This window comes from Grammomys surdaster, unplaced genomic scaffold, assembly GCF_004785775.1.
Source record: "Grammomys surdaster isolate TR1022 unplaced genomic scaffold, NIH_TR_1.0 209, whole genome shotgun sequence".
Classification (NCBI taxonomy): Eukaryota; Metazoa; Chordata; class Mammalia; order Rodentia; family Muridae; genus Grammomys; species Grammomys surdaster.
The window spans coordinates 1,368,853-1,394,746 of record NW_021604654.1 but is presented as its reverse complement, the minus strand read 5'-3'; the positions used below and the strand labels follow the sequence as shown (position 1 = coordinate 1,394,746).

The window sequence follows — 25,894 nt, the reverse complement described above, 5'->3', positions numbered from 1 at the left end:
ACACGGTTCCCACATCGGATCCTTGGGAGATGATGTATAAGGAACGGAGGAGAGCAGGATGCTATGCACACCTGGGGAATTGCTGTGCCCTGGTCTGTTTCTTTTCCTCTCTGTAAAGGGGATGGGATATCAGGAAGTCAGAGGTGAGCCCCTCTGGGTGTTGTGCCTCCCTCTTTTGAATCGAGCTCAGTGGACTCACAACCCATTATTGCTATTTCCCTGTCATCTGCCGAGATGGCATCTTGGGGTCTTGGGGCTGGAGGCAGGCGGTGGGGGCAGGTGCTTTCTGAAGGAAGATGTAGGGTGTGGGGCTACAGGAGTCAAAGGTGGCCTGGTGTGCAAACCTGAGGACAAATGCACCTCTGTCCCCAGCGAACCCGAGTGTGCCTGTTGGGATCAGAGTTTATCCCAAGGGCATCGGGAGCCGTAACACAAGGATGGAATCCTCATGGCTTCCTCTGGAGGGAGTGTGACTTCAGTATAGCCGGCAAGAAGAGGCTGGAGGAGTGGCCTGGCGAGAGGGGTGCAGGGACTGGTGGGGTGTGTGTGTGTGGAACAGATTTGAATGCACTCAGTTTAGAGGGCTGGTAGCCCTATGGAGTCCAAACAACAAGCTCCATTGAGGAAGGGGGTCAAGTATGGACTGTCTGCACAGCTCGGTGTGTGAGGATGGGGTCCGTACCTGCCGAGCCTCATCAATTTCTCCTGACTGGGCATAGCATGCGTGACTTCAGCTCCAACCAGGGGTTAGATATGAGCCTCGATCGTAGCTGGGGCACCCCAAATTTGGCTTGGATAAGATTAACATGCTACCCAAAGACAAGCACAAGCAGGCCTCCCTCGGGACACAAAGGCATGGAGAGAGGACAGGTCTGTTTTGTTTGGTTTAATTTTTGGTCTTTTGAGACAGAGCCATATGTAGCCCAGGCTAGGCATGAACCCAATATGTAGCCTAAGCTAGCCTTGAATTCTTTTTTCTTTTCTTTTCTTTTCTTTTCTTTTTTTTTTTTTTTGAGACAGGGTTTCTCTGTGTAGCCCTGGCTGTCCTGGAACTCACTCTGTAGACCAGGCTAGCCTCGAACTCTTGAACTCAGAAATCCGCCTGCCTCTGCCTCCCAAGTGCTGGGATTAAAGGCATTCGTAGCCTTGAATTCTTGATCTTCCTACCTCTACCTCCTGAGTGCTGGAATGAAAGGTGAGAGCCACCATGCCTAGCTAACTGCCCAGACGTCTGAGCATCCCAGGGTCTAGGTTCTGATTATATCTGTCTTCCTTCCTCCCCACTCTGCTTTCCCAGCCCCAAACCTCATTTTCTCTTTTCTGGGAACAGCCATTGTAGGAAGAAAGCAGAAGGCATGGCTAGGCCCACAGCATCCTCGGGGATGGAGTGATGAGGGGCCGAGACCCTAGACATTCACTGGTCCCCTCTACCCATGTCCTGGGTGCCATCAGGGTGGGCAGGAGCTTTCCAGAGAAGGAGAAAAAAATGAGTATTAGATTATATGTGTTGGGGGGAGCAGGTGTCACCTAAGCATGGTGGGGGGTGTGGTTGCTTTGGGATGGAGCCTCACGGCTGGCACAGAGAGGGAGCTGTCAAGGAGGAGGGAGCAGCAGCTAGGATGTGATGCTATTGGTGGACCTCAGACAAAGGCGGAGGGAGGGGGCTCCCATAGATGGAATGGAACAAAGACGGAAGGGGGGTCGGTCGTGGGGGTTTCAGGAGAGCTGTGGAGGGAGAGCCAGGCTGAGGGAGAAGGCACTGGCCAGCTGGACAGAGGGAGGAGGCTGAACGTGAGAGAGAAAAGACAGGCAGAGGCACAAAGAACAGGACTGTGCTGGCCAAGGGACGTGTGGCATCCTGGCCAGAGGCTGCGGAGCCATGAACAGAGTTACTGGGGACAAAGCAAGGGCATGAATGGAGGGATGTGGGACCACAGGGGGTCCCAGCCCAGAACACAAACTCCTAGGATGATTGTGGTGAGTGTGGGTCTTCCCCACCACCCTCCCTGCCCATAACTCTCTGAGCCAAGGCTTCTCGGCCTTCACAGTGTTCTGGGCCAGCTAGCGACCCCTCCTTCCCAGTGTGTCTGCCAGCACAGGCAATCTGTGCTTTGGTGGGTCATCAGTTCTGTCTGTCTGTCTGTCTGTCTGTCTGTCTGTCTGTCTGCAGTCAGCTTCTCCTGTGTCAGTCTGTGAGCCTGGTGGCCTCCAGGTAGCCCTGCTGACTTAGACTGCCAGGGTGACAGATGTCTGTCTGTGCATCCCTCAGGTTGTTAGTACATGTGTCTTGGAGTCTTTCTGTCTGTCCACCCATCAGTTAGGCTTGTAGTATCAAACAGCCATCGGCGGGCTCTCTGCTTCAACTCCTCCTGTTTCTGTGTCTGTCTCAAATGCTGGCTCCCAGGTGACTGGTTCACACTAGGCAGCCATTCCTGTCTCGAGGGCACACCGAGGGTGGGTGGGAGGGCCGGGCTCTGGTCCAGGGCTTTCTGAGGGGCCACTGGCACCCACTCTTGTGACCCCTTGGCCCCAGGCACTGCAGGAGTTGAAAATGACCAGTTCCATGGCCTCGTATGAGCAGCTGGTGCGCCAGGTGGAGGCCTTGAAGGCCGAGAACACTCACTTAAGGCAGGAGCTGAGGGACAACTCCAGCCATCTCTCCAAGCTGGAGACAGAAACTTCTGGCATGAAGGTAAGAGCCTGCATGGAGGGTATAGGTCGGAAAGACAGACTGGAAAGCGCTGATGTCTTGGGAGAGCTAAGAGCGGGGTCCCCAAGGCATGTGGACTGTCAGGGTGACAGGTGTGTGTCCAGGCAACCCTGATGCTCACCACCCTATTTCCCACCATGCCCGCAGGAGGTCCTTAAACACCTTCAGGGCAAGCTGGAGCAGGAGGCAAGAGTGCTGGTGTCTTCAGGGCAGACAGAAGTGTTAGAGCAACTGAAAGGTGGGTGACTTCGGAAGGGCCCACGGCCAGCAGGGATACAGCAGGAGCAGGCCGCTGACCTTCACCACACCTCCCTCCCTCCAGCTCTTCAGACTGACATCAGTAGCCTCTACAACCTGAAGTTCCATGCCCCGGCCCTGGGCCCGGAACCTGCCGCCCGGACTCCAGAGGGAAGCCCAGTGCATGGCTCTGGACCATCCAAGGACAGCTTCGGAGAGCTGAGCCGGGCCACCATCCGCCTGCTGGAAGAACTAGATCAGGAGCGGTGAGAGGGCGTGGGAAAGGACTCGCCCACAGGAACCTCTGCCCTCGGATTGGGTCGCTGGCAATGGCCCCGCCCCCAACCAGCCACACCCACCTCCAGGCTCTTTCACTGTCCTCTCCACTCTGTCCCTGTCTGGCTGACCCCAGCTGGTGGGCAGAGGATATGAGGGCATTCCTGGCAAGGGGAAAGGCTCTTGCGAGAAAAGCCTCTACCCCCATCCCCGAGTCCGAGACATACAGGCGTCTCTAGGGACAGAGCCGCATCCAAAGTCAGGGCTCAGAAACAGGCCTAAGGCCAGAGATCCTCAAGGAGGCCTTTGTTGATGGAAGGACAGAAGCCCAAAAATTCTGGGCCCAGGGCCAGCGGAGGGGGCAGCGCCGGAGGGGCAGCCCAGCTCAGTCCCTCTGGGTTGCAAGAGGTCAGTCAACAAACAGCTTAAGTCTGCTCTACGGTGCTACTTCTCAGACTTCTGCCCTGTAAAATGGAAATAGTTTTGTTGATTTTTTTTTCTTTCTGGCTCCCCGACTACATTTATTTCTTTGGGGACACCATAATGTGTGTGGAAGTCAGAGAACACCAGTAGATCCCGGGAATCAAACACAGAATTCTTAGGTTGCTAAGTACCTTCGCCCATTTTTGCTAACTTGCCAGCCTATTAAACAAAAAACTTAAAGAATGGGGTCTCCACGTATAGTCCAGGCAGATCAGTCTCCTGCCTCAGCCTCCTCGGTGCTGGGGTGACAAGGTTAATGAAGAGGGACTTCTGAGTATGACACCTGGTATGTACATTGGGGATGAGCAGGTGTTGGGGTGCTTCTCGGGCCTTCCTAGGATGCCCCTTCTTTCCTTTTTTATCTGGTTATTTATTTTTCGAGACAGGGTTTCTCTGTGTAGCTCTGGCTGTCCTGTAGACCAGGCTGGCCTCGAACTCAGAGATCTGACTGCCTCAGCCTCCCGAGTGCTGGGACTAAAGATGTGCACCACCACCGCCTGGCTTATTTATTTATTTATTTATTTATTTATTTATCTATTTATTTTGAGTCAAGGCTGTCAAGTAGCCCTCAACTTTGCCAAGTAGCCGACGCTGGGCAAGATCTCTGACCTTCCCAAAGTCCTAAGGCAGCAGGCGTACAATTCCATAGCGTTGCTGCTTCTAACTTTTCCAACTATATTTATTAACAATTATATGTATTTGTATGTGGTCCAGTGAGCGTGTAGGTGACAGGGCGACCTGCACAAGTTCCTTTCTTTCTTTTCATCATGTGAGTTCTGAAGATGGAGCTTGGGTCCTCAGACTTGGCCACAAGTTTCTTTACCTGATGAACCATCTCTCTAAACCCTTGTTTCGGGTGGGGCTTTGTGACTAAGGCTGGCCCCAGCCTCCCAAGGGATTGTTTTTTGTTTTGTTTTGTTTTGTTTTCTCTTTCTAATCAGCTTTTCTTCACCCACTCAGTTCCTTTCAATGCCCACCTCAGAGCTGGGAGCGGGGCAGGGAGGGGGTGTCCCTGAGAATACCACTCATAAGGAGGCCCCGTGCACCCCTCCCCCAGATGCTTCCTGCTGAGCGAGATAGAGAAAGAGGAGAAGGAGAAGCTGTGGTATTACTCTCAGCTCCAGGGCCTGTCCAAGCGCTTGGATGAGCTGCCACATGTGGACACGGTGAGCTCCCAGGGCGCACCTAAGGAAGGTGCAGGGATGTGGCGATATAGTAAGGGGGCCCTCGCACCTCACCACAGCTCGTGCCCTCTGCCAGCAGTTTTCGATGCAGATGGATCTGATTCGGCAGCAGCTGGAGTTCGAGGCCCAGCACATCCGCTCGCTGATGGAGGAGCGCTTCGGTACCTCGGATGAGATGGTGCAGCGGGCGCAGGTGCGGGTCGTGCCCACAGGGGCTTCGGGGAGTGGAGGGCGAGCTAACTGGAAGGAGTCTGCTGCAGGGCGAAGAATTAGGAGAGATGGGAGGAGTCAAGGCTGGGGACCGGGTCAGTCAGGGTCAGGGGCAGCCAAATGAACGCGCTTACTTCCGGTTCTCTAGATCCGGGCTTCGCGCCTGGAGCAGATTGACAAGGAGCTGTTGGAAGCCCAGGACCGGGTGCAGCAGACGGAGCCCCAGGTACCAAGACAAGCAAAGCTAGGGCCGAAGTGGGTGATGACAGATGCCTGTCAACTCAATGGTATTCCCCTATTCTGGGCCCAGGAAGGGGTCTGCAGCCTGTGCACAGTGCAACCTGAGCTGCTAGGCCTATGCTCTTCCTGTAGGCTCTGCTGGCGGTGAAGCCTGTGGCAGTGGAGGAGGAGCAGGAGGCAGAAGTCCCCACGCACCCTGAGGATGGCACCCCTCAGCCTGGCAACAGCAAGGTAAGGAGGGAAAATCTGACGATGGACTGCCAGTGGCATGGGCTGGGGGGTCCCTAAGCAACCCCAGTTGCTAGAAATCCGCTCTGGACTGAAGCCCCCTGTGAGGTGAGAGGTCTTTGTTTATCTGAGACATAGTTCCTGGCTGGCCTGGAACTTGCCCTGTATGCCAGACTGGTTTCAAACTCAAGAGATCCACCTGCCTCTGCCTCCTGAGTGCTGGGATTAAAGTGTCCTCCTTAGTGTGGGCGCCCTGTAGGGGCGGGTCATGCTTTGGCGTAAATGTGGAGGTCAGAGGGCAACTTGCAAGTGTCTTTTCTCTCCTTCCATTATTTGGGCCCTGGGAATACAACTCAGATTGTCAGATTCGGTAGCAAGTGCCTTTACCTACTGGGCCATCTTACTGGTTCCAAAGCCACCTTCTGAAGGAGAATTGCCAACTCCAGGTGGTGGAGCACAGTCCCCATTGTGAGCTGCAGTCATCCGTGTTCCCCTGCAGGTGGAGGTGGTGTTCTGGCTTCTTTCTATGTTGGCAACGCGCGACCAGGAAGATACTGCACGCACGCTGCTGGCCATGTCCAGCTCACCAGAGAGCTGTGTAGCCATGCGCCGCTCAGGCTGCCTGCCACTGCTGCTCCAGATTCTTCACGGCACAGAGGCCGGCTCTGTAGGGCGTGCAGGGACCCCTGGAGCGCCTGGGGCCAAAGATGCACGCATGCGTGCCAACGCGGCACTGCACAATATCGTCTTCTCGCAGCCGGATCAGGGCCTAGCACGCAAAGAGATGCGTGTGCTGCACGTGCTGGAGCAGATCCGAGCCTACTGCGAGACCTGCTGGGACTGGCTTCAGGCGCGGGACAGCGGGACAGAGAGTGGTACAGGAGACAGTGAGTGTGCCGCATCTACAGGGCCTGGATAGACTTGGGACAGGAACCAACGAAGCCTTGCACCTTCTTCCTGTTTCTAGCTGAACCCAAGGGACCTTAAGACAGGGTGGCAGAGGAACTAACAAGAATCTTTCTATCCCTGACAATGCCCTCAAAACCTCACTGGAATAGTCTATGAGGGACCCTACTTATGACCACGCCCCAAACCCTCACTGAGGGATTCTGGGCAGGAGCTCTACCCTGGCCACGCCCCAAGACCCTCACGTGGGGGGGATCCTGGGCAGGGGCTCCACCCCTGACCACACCCCTAGTTCCTCACTGAGGGATTCTAGGCAGGCCTCCAGTCCTCCTTTTCTTCTGGTCCCACTAATTTATCCTGACTGGTCTTGAACCTGCCTTGATGGCTGTGACAGGCCTATAAGGTCACAGACTTGTGCCACTAGCACAGGAGCAGTTTTCTTTGACTTGTTGCTACCACGGAGGTATGTAAGCAGTAGCTCTGCTGCCGCGAGGCATTTGTATAGGAGGCTGTCACTCATGGTGGGGGGGACATGCCATAGATTTTGAAGCCATAGATACAGCATGGGGAGAGGCAAGGGAGAACTCTCCAGAAGTGGGAATCTAACCTCAAGCCTGCCCACAGCTCCTGTGCCCACTGAGCCTCAGATCTGCCAGGCTACCTGTGCAGTGATGAAGCTGTCATTTGACGAGGAATACCGTCGGGCTATGAATGAGCTAGGTGAGTGTCCCATCGAGGGTCCTCCCTGGGCCTTAGCAACAGCTGTTGACTGACCTCTCTCGATGCCATGACACAGAGGACATGCTGGGCAAGTGTGTGTGTGGGGGGCTATGAAAGGACTGCCCCTCTGGCCGGCTTCAGCCCCTCCAGGACACCCAGCTTCCCTTCCCACACCTACAGGGGGCCTGCAGGCCGTGGCAGAGCTACTGCAGGTGGATTATGAGATGCACAAGATGACCCGGGACCCACTCAACCTTGCCCTGCGCCGCTACGCTGGCATGACTCTCACCAACCTCACCTTTGGAGACGTTGCCAACAAGGTTCCTGGGGTGGGAGGGGGTGGACAAGGGTCAGGTACCATCTTGAGGTGTTCCCCACCTAACTCCAGACTCGATCTGATTCTAAGGTGAGGACAGTGATTCCCATACAGATGGTAGAGCAGGCAGGTGATGGGGTCCAGGGAGGGCAGGAGCTGGGAGGGGTTTCTGCTGGGATCACATCCATACGGGCTCCCTGATCCCCGAGGTCTGATGGCAGAACCCAGATGTGTCCATCTGTCTGAGGCTCACTTCCCTTAGCTGGCCAGTGGGGTGAAGGGAGAGGAAGGGCTGGGGAGTTCCCTGTTCTTACTGATGTGACCTCAACTGTTCAATGTCAATCCCAACAGGCCACACTGTGTGCCCGCCGAGGCTGCATGGAAGCCATTGTGGCCCAGCTTGCCTCTGAGAGCGAGGAGCTGCATCAGGTACCGCAGGGTGGGGTAGAGGCGGGCTCGGCCTGCTTCTCCCGGGTTGGGCGACTACCAGAGGTCACCACCTCATCCCTTGGAAGAGTAATACCCCAAGTTTTGTTACTGGCCATCTTCCAGGGTCATGGTGGGTGGGAGGAAATGGTACCTTTGGACCCTGGGCTCCGGGTCCGCTGAAGCTCCTGCCCACCCTGGCCAGGTCGTTTCCAGTATTCTGCGTAACCTGTCATGGAGGGCGGACATCAACAGCAAGAAGGTGCTGAGGGAGGTTGGCAGCATGGCCGCCTTGATGGAGTGTGTGCTGCGGGCCTCCAAGGTGAGCATGCGCAGCCTGGGCCTGGGGAGGTCAGAGGGCGCCACCCAGAGGCTCAGAGTGGGGAGACAGACACACTGGGGAAACCAAGGTAAACTGGATGAATGAGCCTATAGCTCCGAAACCTCCAGCCCCACACACCACCAAGCCGAGGACAAAAGTGCTGACATTCACGTGCTAGACAGAAACTTCACTGTTGAGTCACGCCCTCAGCCCCTCACTGGGCTAACCTAGGCAGGGGCTCTAACATAGAGTTACTTTAGCAGGAGTTTAGCAGGAGCATATTATACACATTACAGATATTCCGGGCTGGCCTAGAATTTATAATCCTCCTGCCTCGGGCTCCTGAGTGCACAATGACAGGCCTTCACCACCATGCTAGGCTGTAGATTCTGTGGAAACTCTCTTAGCCGTAGTGGAGGGCCCATGAGTGAGTGTTACACCCCTCATGCTGAGTGCCCTTCCCTCCCACCCAGGAGTCCACCCTGAAGAGCGTGCTCAGTGCTCTGTGGAACCTGTCGGCACACAGCACAGAGAACAAGGCGGCCATCTGCCAGGTGGATGGCGCACTGGGTTTCCTGGTGAGCACCCTCACATACCGTTGCCAAGGGAACTCCCTGGCGGTCATCGAGAGTGGCGGCGGGATCCTCCGTAATGTGTCAAGCCTCATTGCCACACGGGAGGACTACAGGTCAGAGCCCACCATGATCCGCCCGCGTGGAGAGGCTGGGGCCGGGGCATGGTGGGGCAGCGGCTGCTCTTGCAGAGGGCCTGGCTTTGGTTGCCAGCACCACATGGTGACACACAACCACCCTTAACTCCAGTTCCAAAGGATCCTGTGCCCTCTTCTTACATCTGTGGGCACTAGGCACACAGGTGGCACACAGACAAACATGCAGACAAAATGACAATATACATAGAATAACATAAACCACATGATTAAATAATGTTCATAATAAGGCAGTCGTGACAGGGCTCCTCAGCCCAGCACCTGGGAAGCAGAGGGAACATGACCTATAAGTCTGATGCCAGCCTGGCTTCTAGCAAGTTCCAGGTCAGTCAGGACTGTCAAATGAGATCTGTTCTCAGAAAAAAAGGAAGGAAAAGGGGTGGGGTGAGGCACGGGGTGCTGCTGGTAAACGTACATAGGTATGACCTTTACTGAGAGCCTGAGTTTAGCTCCCAGCACTCAGGGTGGGCGGCTCAGTTCCAGGGGCTCTGCCGCCCCCTGCTGGTGTTGGTGGGTACTCACACATGGTGCACAAACACACACAATACACATGGAAAAAAAATAAGAATTTTAAAATTAAGTCTTACAAACAAACGAACAGCCAGGCAGTGATGGCACACAGCACACACCTTTAATCCCAGCACTTGGGAGGCAGAGGCAGGCAGATCTCTGAGTTCAAGGCCAGCCTGGTCTACAGAGTAAGTTTCAGGACAGCCAGGGATTCACAGAGAAATCCTGTCTTGAAAAACAAAAAAAACAGGCTGGAGATGGCTCAGGGGTTAAGAGCACTGACTGCTCTTCCAGACGACCTGAGTTCAATTCCCAGCAACCACACGGTGGCTCACAACCATCTATAATGGGATCTGATGCCCTCTTCTGGTGTGTCTGAAGACAGCAACAGTGTACTCACATACATGAAATAAATAAATCTTTTAAAAAAATTATTAAAAAAGACAAACAAAAAAACAAAAGTCTTAAAAACAAACAAGCTAAATAGATAACCCAGATACAGACACGCACATGTAATAACCCAGATACGGAGGTACAGGACACACTCCTGTGAGCCTGGTCCAGGAAGGCCACCTTCAGCTAGCTATGGAGTCTGAATTAGCCTTATCTTCCCCCAGAGCCTTCCTCAAAACAACCCAAAAACCAAACAACTGCGGGGAGTCGCGCAGGCGCAGTGCGGGCTGGGAACGCTTATTCTAGAGTTATTTCAGTCTTTCTCAAATTCAAACCTAAAGGATGGGCATGTTTATCTGCCATGTCTGGTGGTGCTGGTCTGGTGTGCTGGGCGGGGCAAGCAGGGACGTGGCTAAGCCTTGTTAACAATCAGGGGTAGCTCAGCTAGCTTCTGGCAAAGTGAAGGTTGGCGTGGTTGAGCGCAGGCCTGCCTGGTGGTTATGGATGGGGAGGGGCGGGGCAAGCCTCCCTAGGGCCTAGCAAGGCAGAATTGTGATTGGCTGAGCAGGGTCACCACAGGCAGGGATAGACCTGATTTACTTGGCTAAGAGTTGAGCAAGGTAGAGTTGGGTGTAGCGCAGCAGGGGTGTGGATGGCCAGGGGTGGGCACGGCTGGACAAAGGGCATAGCTAGGCTAGAGGAGCAGCTGAGTCAGGCAAGCATGGCCGGGCTGGGGACCTTGTGGGAGGAGCTCTAGTGTAAAGGGTATGACATGAATGGCAGTGTTGTGTGGATGGTGGGTACAGCAGGGCTGGCTTAAAGCCCAACTTCCTTTACTCTGGGTTCCTGCAGGCAGGTGCTCCGTGACCACAACTGCCTACAGACACTGCTGCAGCACCTCACGTCACACAGCTTGACTATCGTGAGCAATGCCTGCGGCACCCTCTGGAACCTGTCTGCCCGCAGCCCCCGCGACCAGGAACTCTTGTGGGACCTGGGGGCTGTGGGTATGCTACGCAACCTCGTCCACTCCAAACACAAGATGATCGCCATGGGGAGCGCGGCCGCCCTGCGGAACCTGCTGGCCCACCGACCTGCCAAGTATCAGGCCGCAGCCATGGCCGTCTCCCCAGGCACCTCCGTGCCCAGTCTGTATGTCCGCAAGCAGAGGGCTCTGGAAGCTGAGTTGGACACTCGGCACCTGGTGCATGCACTCGGTCACTTGGAGAAGCAGGGTCTGCCTGAGGCAGAGACCACTTCAAAGAAGCCCCTGCCACCCCTCCGCCACCTGGACGGGCTGGTGCAGGACTATGCCTCTGATTCTGGCTGCTTTGATGATGATGACGCACCATCCCTGGCTGCTGCGGCCACCACAGCTGAGCCGGCCAGCCCAGCAGTGATGTCTATGTTCCTTGGAGGTCCCTTCCTTCAGGGCCAGGCACTGGCCCGCACTCCACCTGCTCGCCAGGGTGGCCTAGAAGCTGAGAAGGAGGCTGGTGGGGAGGCGGCTGTGGCCGCCAAGGCCAAGGCAAAGCTGGCGTTGGCCGTGGCTCGGATCGACCGGCTGGTGGAGGACATCTCAGCACTGCACACCTCATCAGACGACAGCTTCAGTCTCAGCTCGGGGGACCCCGGGCAGGAGGCGCCAAGGGAGGGCCGTGCGCAGTCCTGTTCACCGTGCCGGGGCACCGAGTCTGGGCGGCGTGAAGCTGGCAGCCGGGCGCACCCTCTGCTGAGGCTCAAGGCAGCCCACACTAGCCTCTCTAATGACAGCCTGAACAGTGGTAGCACCAGCGACGGCTACTGTACCCGGGAACACATGACACCTTGCCCACTGGCTGCGTTAGCCGAGCACCGCGATGACCCTGTGTGTGGACAGACTCGGCCCAGCAGACTGGACCTGGACCTTCCCAGCAGGGCTGAGCTTCCAGCCCGGGACACAGCAGCTACTGATGCCCGAGTGCGAACCATCAAGTTATCCCCAACCTACCAGCACGTACCACTGCTTGATGGGGCTGCTGGGGCAGGTGTCAGACCCCTGGTTGGGCCAGGAACCTCCCCGGGGGCTCGGAAACAGGCGTGGATACCTACAGATAGCCTGAGCAAAGTCCCTGAGAAACTAGTGGCCTCCCCATTGCCCATGGCTAGCAAGGTGCTGCAGAAGCTGGTGGCACAGGATGGGCCCATGTCCCTCTCCAGGTGCAGTTCTCTGTCCTCTCTGTCTTCCACGGGCCATGCTGTCCCCAGCCAGGGGGAGAACCTTGACGACAGCGATTCATCCCTGGATGGGCTTGAGGAAGCTGGTCCTGGTGAGGCAGAGCTGGACAGGGCGTGGCATGCATCCGGGTCCACCTCTCTTCCTGTGTCCATCCCAGCCCCACAGCGGGGGCGCAGTCAAGGTCTTGGGGTGGAAGATGCAACACCATCCAGCTCATCTGAGAACTGTGTCCAGGAGACGCCCTTGGTCCTGAGCCGCTGCAGTTCTGTGAGCTCCCTGGGCAGCTTTGAGAGCCGCTCCATTGCCAGCTCCATCCCCAGTGACCCGTGCAGTGGGTTGGGCAGTGGCACAGTGAGTCCCAGCGAGCTGCCGGACAGCCCTGGGCAGACGATGCCACCGAGCCGCAGCAAGACGCCACCGGCACCTCCTGGGCAGCCTGAGATCAGTCAGTTCAGCCTGCAGTGGGAAAGCTATGTGAAGCGCTTCCTAGACATTGCAGACTGTCGGGAAAGATGCCAGCCACCCTCAGAACTGGATGCAGGCAGTGTACGCTTCACAGTGGAGAAGCCAGACGAGAATTTCTCATGCGCCTCCAGCCTCAGCGCACTGGCCCTGCATGAGCTGTACGTTCAGCAGGATGTGGAGCTGCATCTGAGGCCACCGGCCTGTCCAGAACGTGCGGTGGGGGGGGGACACCGTCGGAGGGATGAGGGTGCCAGCCGCCTAGATGGCCCAGCACCAGCTGGTTCCAGGGCCCGGTCAGCGGCTGATAAAGAGCTGGAGGCATTACGTGAATGTCTGGGGGCAGCCATGCCTGCTAGACTCCGAAAGGTGGCCTCGGCCTTGGTGCCTGGCCGCCGCGCTCTGCCAGTCCCTGTGTACATGTTAGTGCCTGCCCCAGCTCGGGGTGATGACTCAGGCACTGACTCTGCAGAGGGCACACCTGTCAACTTTTCCAGTGCAGCCTCACTCAGTGATGAAACCTTACAGGGACCTTCCAGGGACAAGCAGGCTAGGCCTGGGGAGAGGCAGAAACCCACAGGCCGAGCTGTCCCTGCCAGGCAGGCCCGTGGGCACCGGCCCAAGGCAGCAGGCACTGGTAAAAGCACAGAACACACCCGAGGGGGCAGTAGGAACGGGGCAGGATTGGAATTACCCCTCAGCCAGCCCCAGAGTGCTCAGTCCAACAGGGATGGCTCATGCCGGACCCGGACCCGTGGAGACGGTGCCCTGCAGTCACTATGCCTCACGACACCCACAGAGGAAGCTGTGTACTGCTTCTATGACTCTGACGAGGAGCCACCGGCCACGGCACCACCACCTCGGCGGGCATCAGCCATCCCACGGGCTAAGCGGGAGAAACCTGCAGGCAGGAAGGAGATCCCATCCAGGGCGACACAGCCTGCTCCAGTCCCTGTGAGGGCCCAGCCCAGACTGATTGTGGATGAGACCCCGCCCTGCTCTTCCCTGACTTCCTCAGCTAGTTCCCTCAGTGAGCCAGAGGCCTCTGAACAGCCATCCATCCATCCTGGGGGCCCAGAGCAGGGCCGTAAACAGGACAGCTCTCCCAGCCCAAGGGCAGAAGAGGAGCTTTTGCAGAGGTGTATCAGCTTAGCCATACCCAGGCGCCGGACCCAGGTCTTGGGCTCACGGCATCGCAAGCCCAGAGCTGTGAAGTCAGACATAAGGCCCACTGAGATACCACAGAAATGCCATGAGGAAGTGCCTGGCTCTGATCCAGCCTCTGACTTAGACAGCGTTGAGTGGCAGGCTATCCAAGAGGGTGCAAACTCCATTGTCACATGGCTGCATCAGGCGGCGGCCAAAGCCAGCCTGGAGGCTTCTTCTGAGTCTGACTCCCTCTTGTCTCTGGTGTCCGGGCAGTCAGCAGGCTCCACTCTCCAGCCTTCCAAACTCAGGAAAGGGCGAAAGCCTGCGGCTGAGGCTAGGGGTGCCTGGCATCCTGAGAAACGGGGCACAACTTCGACTAAGGTCAGTGGGAGTCCCCGGTTTCCTAGTTGCCCTGAGAAGGCAAAGGGTACCCAGAAAATGATAGCAGGGGAGTCAGGCATGCTACGGGGACGGACAGTGATCTACACGACCAGCCCAGCCTCTCGGGCTCAGTCCAAAGGTGTTTCTGGACCTTGTACCACACCTAAGAAGATGGGGACATCTGGTACCACTCAGCCAGAAACTGCCACCAAAGCCCCCAGCCCTGAGCAACAACGTTCACGGAGCCTCCACCGACCAGGCAAGATCTCTGAGCTGGCAGCCCTGAGCCGCCCACCCAGGAGTGCTACCCCTCCTGCCCGCTTCGCCAAGACCCCGTCCTCAAGTTCTTCACAGACGTCCCCAGCATCCCAGCCCCTGCCTAGGCGGTCCCCTCTGGCCACTCCAACAGGAGGGCCTCTGCCTGGCCCTGGGGGTTCCCCGGTGCCCAAGTCACCTGCCCGGGCCCTTCTGGCTAAGCAACACAAGACCCAGAAGTCACCTGTGCGGATCCCGTTCATGCAAAGGCCAGCCAGGCGAGTGCCACCTCCACTGGCCAGGCCATCCCCAGAGCCTGGCTCCAGGGGCCGAGCTGGGGCTGAGGGGATTCCTGGGGCACGTGGCAGCCGCCTGGGCCTGGTGCGTGTGGCCTCAGCCCGCTCCAGTGGCAGTGAGTCCTCAGATCGCTCAGGCTTCAGAAGGCAGCTGACCTTCATCAAGGAATCCCCAGGTCTCCTTCGTCGCCGCAGGTCGGAGCTGTCGTCTGCCGACTCCACGGCCTCCACCTCCCAGGCCGCTTCACCCTGCCGTGGACGGCCTGCGCTCCCTGCGGTCTTCCTCTGCTCCTCCCGCTGTGATGAGCTGCGGGTATCCCCACGGCAGCCCCTGGCAGCACAGAGGGCCCCACAGGCCAAGCCAGGTCTCGCCCCACGTGCGCCCCGACGCACCAGCTCTGAGAGCCCCTCACGCCTGCCTGTGCGGGCGAGCCCTGGGCGGCCCGAGACAGTTAAGCGGTATGCATCCCTGCCACATATTAGTGTGTCCCGCAGGCCTGATAGCACTGTCTCTGTTCCCACCACCCAGGCCAACGCCACTCGCCGGGGAAGTGATGGTGAGGCCAGGCCGCTGCCCAGGGTGGCTGCGCCGGGTACTACCTGGCGTCGTATCAAAGATGAAGATGTCCCCCACATCCTGCGCAGCACACTGCCTGCCACTGCCCTGCCTCTCAGGGGCTCATCACCTGAAGATGGCCCTGCTGGAACTCCACAACGCAAGACCAGTGACGCAGTGGTGCAAACAGAAGATGTGGCCACCTCTAAGACCAACTCCAGCACGTCACCCAGCCTGGAGAGCAGGGATCTCCCACAGGCCCCAGCCAGTGGCCCTGTTGCTCCACTGGGCAGTGATGTGGATGGACCAGTACTCAGCAAGCCTCCTGCCTCGGTGCCCTTCACCCACGAGGGTCTGAGTGTTGTCATGGGTGGCTTTGCCGCTGGCAGGCATAGCTCTCCCAGCAGGGCTGCGCGAGTCCCCCCCTTCAACTATGTGCCCAGCCCTATGGCAGCAGCCACAATGACCAGTGACTCGGCAGCAGAGAAAGCCCCTGTCACCTCTCCAGCCAGCCTCCTGGAGTAGTGGGTATAGGCCTGCCTTCTGGAACTTTCTCTCCTCACCCTGTGGCCCAGGCTGGCTGTGCTGTGGGCCTACTCTTTAGATGCTCTGAGTAGGCACATCTATGCCCTCAGAGTCCCCATCCAGCCCCCATCTCTGCACCGTAGGGCCAACCCTTGCTTCTGTTCCCGGGGCTGGAGGGAATCGGCTGTAGACTGGCCACAGGGCACACACAGCACCATTTTCTGAGGTCGGCCTGGGAATGGGTAGACAGCTAATCTCTGAGGACCACTAGCTGTGGGCCCATGCAGGACCTGCCCTGAGCTGCACCCAGAGGGAGGGTGGACATGGCTTCTAGGGAAATGACTGAGCTTGCCTGCCCGAGGTGGGGACAGGCTAGGGGGTGGGGCAGTGAGCCTCTGCTTGGCAGATGGGGCTGCCTCAGCCCTGTACCATGGAAGCCTGTAATTAGTGCTGGGGTAATTGGCTAATGATGACTCTGCCAGGGGTGTTTACCTTCTCCACGGCAGCTGAGGAGCTGGGTGAGAGGCTGGAGCTTTCACCAGTCATCATGGCCGCTGAGAGATTGCCAAGGGCGAACAGCCCTCTTGACACAAGAGCTGTGGATCAGCTAACTCTATGTCCCTTGACTGATAGGAGGGACTCTAATTCCAAGGACAAGCTGGCTAGGCTCTGGGGGCCCAAGGAGTCAGCCAGCACCACTGAAGGGCAGCAGGCCCGTCTGTGGGAGCCTGGTCCTTCCCAATCCTGTCTGTCTTATGATGCAGGTGTCAGGACCAGTACAGATCCTCGTGCCTCAGCCACAGCCTGGTATCAAAATGGGGACTTGGTGACAGTGTGGGGAGCCTGGGGCTGCTACAGAGGGCATGGATGCAGGTAGAGAGTGGGATGCAGACATAAGCTAGCCAAGCCTTCAAGGACCCGTGGATCTTTGTGTCCATCACAGGGCAGAGTGAGGACTCAGTTCAGTCTTCCCAGAGAGAGCAGACACCCTCTCTGTAAGGGGACCTAGAGCTATGGCCACATGCACAAGCTGCTCCCAGAGAAGGGACTGTCCCTTGAGCTGGCCTCAAGCCCCTCTTCTGAGGTGAGGGAAGTGGCTTTGAGAACAGGGGGTGGGGGGAGGCCTTGGGAAGAACTGATGACACTGCTGGCCTTCCCCATGGGTCTCTTTTATGGCAAGGAGCTGACAGACCCAAGTTTGGCACCTCATGAGGCGGGCTGATGGCTAGGGGATGCCATGTGTAGGCTACACCTACCATGACAACCGTCCAGCGCTTTGAAAGCCCACAGTCCGGGCAATGCCTGATGTTTGTCTGGGGCTCTGGCCCTAACAGTGTCACAGCAGAAACTACACACACCAACTGCTCAATGCCAGGACCTTGCCTGCTAGACAAGGCTCCTGGCCTGTGGGTGACTGGGAGGGGACAAGGAAGACCCTGTCACACCTAAGCTGCACCCCAGGATGACCCTGAGCTGGGGTTGTAAACTGGAAGCTCAGGTGGTCCACATGCTGCTCTGTGCCTTGCACTCCCTATGTGGGCCATGGGGAGGACCCAAGAGTGAGCAGCAGAGATGTCTGGGCTGTGGCACCAGCGTGCAAGGGTCATCTTTCTCCCAGCCGCCTCCTCCCGTCCTGTTGGCCTTGGGCCCAGCAGCCATGTTTGCCTTCTCTACCCCACACAGTGGGGGACACAAGACACAGTGTAACATCCGGCCCAGGGTAGGTAGGAGCTGGCTTGTCCTTAGAGACAGAACAGGAGGGGTCTGCACTCCGCCAGGCTGCTGAGGGCTGTGAGCACCCTGAGCTGGACACCAGTGGTCTCTGGAGACTAACCACTGGGTGCTTGACCAGGGCATCATGCCCACCAGTTACCTCACTGTGTGTCTTGTCTGTCGCACTGTCCCTGGCCAATGTCACCCCCTTGCTCACACCTGGTGTGTCCTCTGCTGCCATACCGTCTCCGCCCTGTTCTACAGTGTTACACTTCTGTATATACTGACCCCCGACACCCACGCAGACCCCACAAGGACACCCAGCCTGGCTTCTGATTCTTGTTCATATCTTTAATAAAGCGAGCCACTCCATTGCTCTGGTGCTTCATCTTTAACATGGGCTCTGGAGGGGAGGGGGGTCGTTCCAGAACCTTCTTCTGCAGCTGCTGTCCAACCCCATAAAGCGTTTCTGAGCTCCCAAGCTCCCCACTGAAGGGACAATGTGTCAGGTCCTCACATGCTAGAGCCAAAGTTGATGGAGGGTCAGCAGAGCCATACCTGGCCATCAGCCACTGGTCACTTGTGGTGGAAGTGTCATGGTGGAGGTGGGGACCAGGAATCCAGGCTGCACAGGTCAGGGCAAGCCGGAGCCTGTGACCACCAGGAATGTGGAGTGTCAGGAATAGCGTGGCCACAAGCCAAGGCCATTTCTGACAAAACAGTTCCAGCCAGCTTGGGACTCGAGAAGGCAGGTGCAGTAGCCAGGGCCTGAACTGCCAAGGGGTGGCATGGACTTGGGCCCCCAGTGACCTAGTCCGGCTTAAGGAGAATTGTGTTCAGGCAACAAACATCACTGATCTTCCAGAACGAAAGTCCAGATACCCCAAAAGCGGTGGATCTTCTGCAAGAAGGGAAACCAAACCCCAGGTCCAGAAGGGGCAACGTTCACCATACACAGTTCCCCAGCCTCTGGGCTCCTCTTGGGCCCCTGGACTCCACAGAATGGAAACCCCTTTGTTCCCGTGTTGAGTGCCCCCAGCTCCAGGGAAGCTGGGAAGGCCCTGGAGGTGAGCCAGGCTCTAGGAAGGGGGCAGCCATCCCATTCTCTCAACCAAGATGACAGTGTCTGACCTGCTGTGGATGTTGGGATGGAGACCTTCACTGCCCAACATGACATGGGACAGCTAGAGCACACTGGCGGAGGGCTGGCTCTGAGCCCCGACCTGCAGTCAAGTCCCAGATGCAATCTAGGCCGGTGTCCCCCATGAATGAGGAGGTGGCCATGTCCCAAGTCCCGTCATGAATTAGAGGCCATTAAGGATGGAAGAGGAGAAAGAGCTACAAGCTGGCTGGGTGGGCCACTGGGTCCCCTCAGGCCACAGCTGGGGCAGCAAACGTTGACCCAGAGCCTCTGGTTGCCAGGTGCCCAGGCCTGGACCAAGGACACCTGGTGTAACGTCAGCTCTAGGAGGTGGCTGCAGTCACCTGGCTAATATCCTGCTCCAGCCTCTGACCAGTTTGCCGAAGGTCATCAAACTTCTGCCTCAGCGCATCTCCCGCCTGACGCAGCCCCTCGTTCATAGCCACGTAGGCCCGGCTCTGTTGGTAGATTTGCTCGAGCTGTATCTCTGAGTCCTCAGCCTGTGGGGATGGGTCTGGGGGGTCTGAAGAGAAGAAACAGTGTCACCATCCCCAGGTGTCACATGTACCAATCCAGAGGCCGAGGCTAGAGAATCAGTGGTTTAAGGTCATCCTTGGCTACATGGTGAGTTTGAGGTCAGCCTGGGCTACACAGACCTATTTAGGCACTAGAAAATAAGAGTCAGTTTCAGGTTTAGGGGTCACGGAGAGGACAGGACCCCTCCAGCCACCCTGGCCTGCTCTACCCAGGACTGTCTGGGTTCTTGGATTCTTGGACAAGACTCGCAGAAATGGCCCCTACACTGACCGGTTCCCCCACTTCCTTGTAGGAACAACTGGCCACGCCCCCTTTGAGACAAGGTCTTGAACTCACAGCAATCCTCCTGCCCTAGACCCCTGGGTTGGCTTAAATCCCCAGGCTCGGCAGCACTTTCAGCTTTACTTTTGATGACCCCATTTTGCAGGGGAAGAGAAGGCCAAGGACAAAAGAGATCCGTCCCTAGGTGCCTGGCTGCAGTCGGTTCGCTCCCCACTCGGGCCGGGACTCGGGAGTCTCACGTTCCCCTACCTTCTGGGGCCAGGGCAGTGAAGACAGGATCTTGGGCGGGTGCCCCTCGCACGTCCTCCAGGATCTGCTCCACCGTGGGAGGCGCGGGGCGAGTGGGCAGCACCACGCGTTTCTTGGCCTTGGAGCTCATCTTGTAGGCGGGGCGCGCGCTAACTCGGGGTCCACTCTCGGCTTGGCCCTCCCACCTCGCGAACTCCTACGCACCCGTTACGGACCTGCGCCGAGGTCCCTATTGTATCTCGCTTTCCCTCCTCCTGGGACCTCGGAGTTTGGCTCGACCTCTGCGCCAATTTGCTCTACAAAAACCCTGCTGCCTATCTCCACTCCAAGAACCCAGACGGCTGCTACCGCTTCCGCTTCCTGCTTGAGTGGCACTACGTTCTTGCACTTCCGGTCCGTCCCAGAGCCACTCCTCACGAAACCCCTCCCCCGTCTTAAAGAGCCCTAGGCCTAGATGCTCCTAGGTGCTATCCAGTAAGATCAGAGGGCACTCTGCCATCCTTCACCACGCACGGTAGGAGGCAAGAGGTGAACATGAGTTCGAGTCTCCCTGACTGGACAGCAGATAGTAATCAGTGTCCAACCATTGTCAGGTACACAGTGGGCACTGAATAAATGCTGGATGGAACCTAGCCACAGGGTAACTTCTTCAGAGAGCCTTGCTTCCTTGTGGTAGAATACAGGGCTTTATCTCAGTACTCGAGAGGCAGAGGCAGGCAGACCTCAGTGAGTACAGAGGTCTTCGGCACCAGCCTGGTCTATACAAGGAGTTCCAGGGCAGCCAGGGCTACACCGGTGAGACCGTGTCTCAAAAGAGCTGTGTGTGTGTGTGTGTGTGTGTGTGTGTGTGTGTGTGTGTCTGCATTTCAGCACTTCGTGGATCCTTCTGCCAAGGGTCTCTGGGCTCGGAGCAGTCTTCCTCTGTGGCGCCTTATTCCTCCAGGGGCCCTGGTCTCCCCTGGGTCCACCCTACCCTCTAGGACACCACAAACTCGACATCTTCTTTTTATCAACTTTTATTTGCCAACGATGAGGTGATGAGGTTAGACACGGGGCTATGGGTGATTTGGAGACAGGGAAGGGGGTTGGTGGCTGTGGTCTGACCTCTTGCCCACTGTACCCGCTCCAAAAGTAAGGAAACATCTCTTCCACTGGGAGCAGCTGAGGCTGGGCTGTGGGCTGTCACATGATCCGTGCAGATGCTCTGCTGTGGCCTTCTGGGGCAGGCTCCTATTCCAGCCTGGGAGCAGGGCCTTGGGGTACCTGCCTTCTGTCCTCAGAGTCGGGCATCTCTGGCTCTCCGGCCTTCAGGGCGCTGTGCATGCATGCTTTTGGGCAATGGGGTGTCTAGCCTAGGGTAGGTGGGCCTTCCTCAAGCCGAGGGTCCTCCCAAAGGCCCTGGCCAGCAGGGCCAGCACCATGGCCCAAGACTGGTAGCTGGGATGGCCGCTAGACGTGGCCTTGGAGGGGCTCTAGGGCTCTCCCAGCACAAGGGACAGGGAACAGGCAGTGTAGCCACTAGTCAAGCTGCTGCAGCAGGAGTGATAGGAGGGTGACAGCCGGCCTGTCCCTCGGTCACTGGCTGCTGGGTGTGGCTGTAGAGCCGCCACCACTGCTGGCTGGAGAGGAGGCAGAGTCCTGCCAGGATGGAGAGGGGACCATGACTTTCTGCATAGGGACAAAATGGGAACAGAGGGAGTGAGGTTGCAGCTGGTGGGTGTGGCCAGAGCCCGCCTGCCCATCCCAGGCTGCTGCGCCTCCTCACCCAACAAGTGACCGTGCTGCGGTCACTCACCCTGGCACAGACCCTCTGTGTCCCTCTGCACACACTCGCGCGCGCGGCTGGTCACCTGGGGGGCCTGGGGCCGCGCTGTCATGTCCTCGGCCGTCCCATACAGCAGCAGCGTGTAGTAGTACAGAGTTCCTGGGTAGGGGTCACGGTGGGCACCAAGGGGGACAGGCTGTCGGTGGCCTGCCAGGCTCTGTAGCCAGCCTAAGTGCCTCCCAACCAGGACCCCGTACCAACCAAGCCTGGCTGCTGCACACCTACATGTGCCAGTGGCTGGAGGCCCTCACTTCCTCAGGGCAATTGCACCTACTGTGTGCTAGTGGACACACCATCTCACATCTCCCAGGTAGGTGATAGCTTATTGTTGGCCACGGGTCAGACCCCCCAGCCCCATGCTTCTCCAAGGCCAGACCCCCTCCCCACTTCTCTTAGGTGACTGCACCTACTGTGTGCCACTGTGTTCAGACTGTCCCCCTCCTTTAGGTGACCTTATACCTAATTGGTACCACCGGCCAGATCCTTACTTTCTCCAGTAGTCAGATTCTCTCCCCTCCCTCTCCCTCCACCAACAGCCCTACTCCTACTATTCACAGATGGCTGAGACTTGCCCATCTACTGTGTGCTACAAAGGTGTGGTTTCTCCAAGAAAACCCCTAGCACCTTCTGTGGCTGAGTGTCAACCAAGGCAGGGTCCCCAGCCCCGATGCCAGCAGCCAGCTCTCTCACCTGTGTTAAAATAGTAGCCCTTGTTCTCCAGGCCCAGGGTCCACAGGCCCTGCGGGTCCTCGTCCCAGTAGTGAGTGGACATGAAGGTCCAGTTGTTGTAGCCTTGGCCGCTGACATCCAAGGGTCTGTGGCCAGTGGGTGGCACAGGAGAGAGAGGGCTCGTCTCACAGGAGCCTTCTGAGTCCCACCGAGGTAGGGTCCCACCTGCGGGAGGCTAGGAAGGGCACCGATGGCTACCAGGGCCCTTTGGGGTTTCTCACACCTGATGGCCACGAGCGTGGAGCGCGTGCCCATGGGGCTGATGAGGAAGATCTCCAGGTCCCCACGGCGGCTGTAGGAGAGCGACAGCTGGACCTGTACGTGCTCAAGGGAGCGAATGAGGCGTCGGCGGGAGCCATCGGAGCACGCGGTCACGTTCTTCGGCACCAGCATCCGAGGCGAGATGGGGCTGGTAGGGTGAGGACCGTACTGTGGGTCTGCTGTGGGCCAGGTAGAGCCCAGAGGCGGGTTTGGCGGGGCGGTGTCCAAGAGCCTGAGGGCACTCTTTCCTCAGATGAGTAAACTGAGGTTCGGGGCATCCTCCCTGTCTTGGACTAGGGTGGGAAGGTAGTGGAGGAGGGGGGCTACAACAAAGTGAAGGCAGGAGACCTGGACAGAACCTCCCGCGTGGGCGTGGAGTCTGGACCTCCGGGCCTCCCTCCAGTGGGCGGGGCGGGGGCCTCCCTCCAGTGGGGCGGGGCCTCTCTCACGTGGGGATGTGCACTACCCGAACGGAACATTTCTTCTGAGGCTTAGTGGGCAGCCACACGCGAGCCAGGTCCACCAGCAGCCCCGCGTCCAGGAGCCCATAGCCATAGTGGTGGCTCACTGCGCGGGAGGGGTAGCCGTCACTGGCCCTGCGTGCACGGCACCCCCTTCCCCTGCCTAGCCCCGCCGCACCTTGGCGCCCCACGCCGTTGATCCTCCAGTCCTCCGCCTGCAGCTGCGCCGGCCTGGACGCGCGGACCACCAGGTGCTGTAGGTCCCTCCAGGTCAGGAGCGGGCTGGGGGGGCGAGGGCGGGTGAGCCGGGGGCCGCCCGTGGGGGCGGGGCGGTGGGCGGGGCCCCACGGTCACCTACTTGGCCTCCAGCGCCAGGGCGATCATGCCAGCGGCCAGCGGGGCGGAGGCCGAGGTGCCCGTGTGCTTGTCGGTGCACTGGTGGTGCAGGTCCGTGGTGACCTGGGGACAGACAGCACAGGGGCCTTGAGCTCAGTGCGCAGCCCAGATGGAGAACTTGTGTAGAAAGTATTAAGGAGTAGGTTTATAAAGTACTGAACATCAGGCTAAGTACGAAGACTAACTAAGCTGGAGAAACACATGGAAGTCCAAAAGGTACTGAAAGGGATTGGTGATGCAGGCGTTTAATTCCTGCACTCACTGGGGCAGAGGTAGGAGAAGCCGTGACTTCCAGCCTAGACTGGTCTACACTGAGAGAGTCCGGCTCGAATAAAGAATACTAACAACCAAGTTTAGCAAGTACTGAGGACTAAGTCCTCAATTACTAAGAGTGCTGAGGACTAAGCTCCAAAACCTCTGAGCACTGAGTTCAAAATGTTAAAAGGCCCTAAATCTAAAACGTGCCAAGCCTCAAAGGTTGGCGAAGTGAGGGTGCCCACACAGGCAATGGCCCAATGGTGGGTGAGCCTACCCGAGCAAAGGGAAAGGTCTTCAGGAAGCCTCCATGTAGCTGGGACACAAACAGCCCAGGCATTGGCACAGATCTTGCCCAGGGAGGCGGACAGGAGGGGCAGGGCCTGTGTGGCCAGGTTTTGTGGAGTGGGACTTGCTTGGGGACCGGTATCTGGAGGGATGGGGCCACTGCCAGGTTGATATCTGGGGGTGAAGCCTGAGGAGGCGGGGTCTAGTGAAGACCCCTGCAGGCGGGACCTGCGGTGTGGGCGTGGCTGGATGCTCACGATCTGTGGGTCGGTGACCACACCGCTGCTGAAGGTGGTGGTGAAGGTGGAGGCGCAGGCCTCGCTGTACCAGGGCACTCGGCCCTGCCGCGTGGTGCTGCCCACTGACAGTGTGTGGATGCTGTTGGTGTAGCCGTCACAATTGCAGTTGTCGTAATGGAGGCCACCGTTTCCCGAGGCCCAGATGAACAGTGTGCCCAGCCCTTGGCGGCCCTGGGTGGGAAGTGACCCGTGAGAACAGAGTCAGCCCTCCAACCCCCGGGACCCGCCCCCTTCTCCCAGGGTGTGGTTCCTGTGCACCTTGGTTACACCACGCCTGAAGGCCTCCCGCGTGAGGAGGCCGGGTCCGTCCACCGTGCGGCCATCATCATCCGGGCCCCAGCTGGCGCTATAGATGTGGATGTGTTGCGGCTGCAGGCTGAGGGACTGAGCCTCCACGATGTCAGTGATGGCTCCATCCAACATGCGCACGCCTGCGCGGGTGGGCGTGGGCTTTGCGCCAGCACCAACTCTGGTTGCCCTACCAGGCCACCTCCCTGCCACCCTCAGCCTAGGCACTGCTCAGCGATCAGTGACAGGAACGAGAGTCCCTGCACTGGTCAAGCTTAAACTGACACCTCACCCCCAGCCTTCACCCCTGGTACCTCCAATTCTGGCATTGAAGGCCACACCAGCACCACAGAAACCGTTGTTAGCTGTGGCAGACACCTCCCCCGCGCAGCGGGTTCCATGCCTGCTTCAAGAGCAAGGAGGACAGTAGACATTTACCCCATGCCACCTTGGCACTCCTGTGGCCCCAGACACGCCTGGTCCAGGGTGTCTAGCTCACCGGTTCTCGTCATTGGGTGTGTAGCGAGGCTGGGGATCTGGATCATAGTCATTGAAGTCGTAGCTGGCCAGAGGGTCCTGGAGGGCAGGCAGGGGAATAATGAGGCCAGCTGTGGCCAGGGGACCTGCCCTGCTGTTCTGATCCCAGGGCAACTCACATAGTTAGCCCAGAGGTCCGGGTGGTCCTTCTCAATGCCGTCATCTAAGATGGAGATCACCACTCCCCGGCCGGTCAGTCCCTGGTTCCAAACCTTCAGGATGTTTAGATCTTGTTGTATCTCCTTGTTCTATGAGAAGCAAGGAGGAACCTGGGGTCAGAGGGGCTCAGGATGGTCCCCCTTGTCCTCCCTGTACAAGTGCTCACCATGTACCACTGCTTGGAAAACCAGGGGTCTGAGGGCACCACCAGGGAGCGCTTCACCCGCCGCCTCAAAGTCTGCTGCTCAAACCAGCGAACCTGCAGGGCGCACAGGGGCTGAACCAGCTACTCCCTCCCAGGGTGTGGGACCGCAGGCAGGAAGGCTGAAGAGGTCCTTGCTAACTGACAGGCACATTGGCGGGGACTGCTCTGTGTGTTCTCAGACACCGCCATCTGATGATTGTGAAGCTGCAGGGAGCAGGTGTGGCTCTTCTTTCTCCTCCCTTTTTCTAGGTCCTTCTCACCAAGTCCTGCTGGCTCCCTCTGGCAACCTGATTTTTTTCTTTTGAGACGAGGTCTCGCTGTGTACTTGCTAGCTTTTGCTGGCCTGGGCCTCACTATGGAGATGAAGCTGGCCTTGAACTCAGAGATTCACCTGCCTCTGCCTCTGGAGTGCTGGGGTCCAAAGTGCTGCGGCACTTCAAAAAACCCACCACTTGTAAAACTCTTTCTTGGTCAGGACACCCCTGGCCCATGTCACACAACATCCATGACCTCCTGTATCTACTCCTGCTCTCCCCCCC

General features: G+C 58.1%; 3 protein-coding genes across 5 annotated transcripts in view; 1 reads left to right on the top strand and 2 right to left on the bottom strand.

The window, feature by feature from the left end:
- The first annotated feature begins 2,551 nt into the window (after positions 1–2,551).
- On the top strand, positions 2,552–16,179 carry Apc2 (APC regulator of WNT signaling pathway 2). Of its 3 annotated transcripts, none has more exons than XM_028771637.1 (14): positions 2,552–2,692; positions 2,858–2,948; positions 3,033–3,213; positions 4,764–4,872; positions 4,970–5,083; positions 5,249–5,326; positions 5,473–5,571; positions 6,068–6,440; positions 7,099–7,194; positions 7,375–7,514; positions 7,862–7,939; positions 8,142–8,258; positions 8,732–8,946; positions 10,741–16,179. In XM_028771637.1, the coding sequence occupies exons 1-14, from the start codon at positions 2,552–2,554 to the stop codon at positions 15,728–15,730; spliced, it is 6,822 nt and encodes a 2,273-aa protein (XP_028627470.1). In that variant the 3' UTR covers positions 15,731–16,179. The 3 variants fall into 3 exon arrangements, with proteins under 3 accessions (XP_028627470.1, XP_028627468.1, XP_028627469.1); XM_028771635.1 differs by having other exon boundaries at positions 6,068–6,455; XM_028771636.1 differs by having other exon boundaries at positions 4,967–5,083; positions 6,068–6,455.
- Positions 16,180–17,773: 1,594 nt separating this feature from the next.
- CUNH19orf25 (chromosome unknown C19orf25 homolog) lies at positions 17,774–20,018 on the bottom strand. The gene is made up of 2 exons (XM_028771679.1): positions 19,653–20,018; positions 17,774–19,107 (listed from the first exon to the last, which is right to left on the bottom strand). Exons 1-2 carry the CDS (start codon positions 19,780–19,782, stop codon positions 18,908–18,910), a joined length of 330 nt encoding a protein of 109 aa, XP_028627512.1. The 5' UTR covers positions 19,783–20,018; the 3' UTR covers positions 17,774–18,907.
- A 634-nt stretch (positions 20,019–20,652) lies between these two features.
- Positions 20,653–25,894, bottom strand: part of Pcsk4 (proprotein convertase subtilisin/kexin type 4) — a 7,937-nt gene continuing 2,695 nt past the window's right edge. The window contains exons 3-15 of the mRNA XM_028771628.1: positions 25,317–25,409; positions 25,111–25,239; positions 24,954–25,030; positions 24,769–24,857; positions 24,425–24,597; positions 24,125–24,337; positions 23,287–23,387; positions 23,107–23,210; positions 22,917–23,034; positions 22,430–22,615; positions 22,168–22,292; positions 21,448–21,576; positions 20,653–21,320 (exon numbers count right to left, since the gene is read on the bottom strand). Of these exons, the coding sequence (XP_028627461.1) occupies positions 21,175–21,320; positions 21,448–21,576; positions 22,168–22,292; positions 22,430–22,615; positions 22,917–23,034; positions 23,107–23,210; positions 23,287–23,387; positions 24,125–24,337; positions 24,425–24,597; positions 24,769–24,857; positions 24,954–25,030; positions 25,111–25,239; positions 25,317–25,409 (1,683 nt within the window). The 3' untranslated portion in view covers positions 20,653–21,174. The remainder of the gene's footprint in view (positions 21,321–21,447; positions 21,577–22,167; positions 22,293–22,429; positions 22,616–22,916; positions 23,035–23,106; positions 23,211–23,286; positions 23,388–24,124; positions 24,338–24,424; positions 24,598–24,768; positions 24,858–24,953; positions 25,031–25,110; positions 25,240–25,316; positions 25,410–25,894) is intronic.

Excerpts from the sequence above, each read along its gene's own strand:
- Apc2 (XM_028771636.1), top strand. The coding sequence starts at position 2,552 with ATGACCAGTTCCATGGCCTCGTATGAGCAGCTGGTGCGCCAGGTGGAG. Across the intron at positions 2,949-3,032 it reads AGTGTTAGAGCAACTGAAAG|CTCTTCAGACTGACATCAGT; the intron begins GTGGGTGACTTC and ends CCCTCCCTCCAG. Across the intron at positions 5,327-5,472 it reads TGCAGCAGACGGAGCCCCAG|GCTCTGCTGGCGGTGAAGCC; the intron begins GTACCAAGACAA and ends CTCTTCCTGTAG.
- CUNH19orf25 (XM_028771679.1), bottom strand. The coding sequence starts at position 19,782 with ATGAGCTCCAAGGCCAAGAAACGCGTGGTGCTGCCCACTCGCCCCGCG. Across the intron at positions 19,108-19,652 it reads CACTGCCCTGGCCCCAGAAG|ACCCCCCAGACCCATCCCCA; the intron begins GTAGGGGAACGT and ends TCTTCTCTTCAG.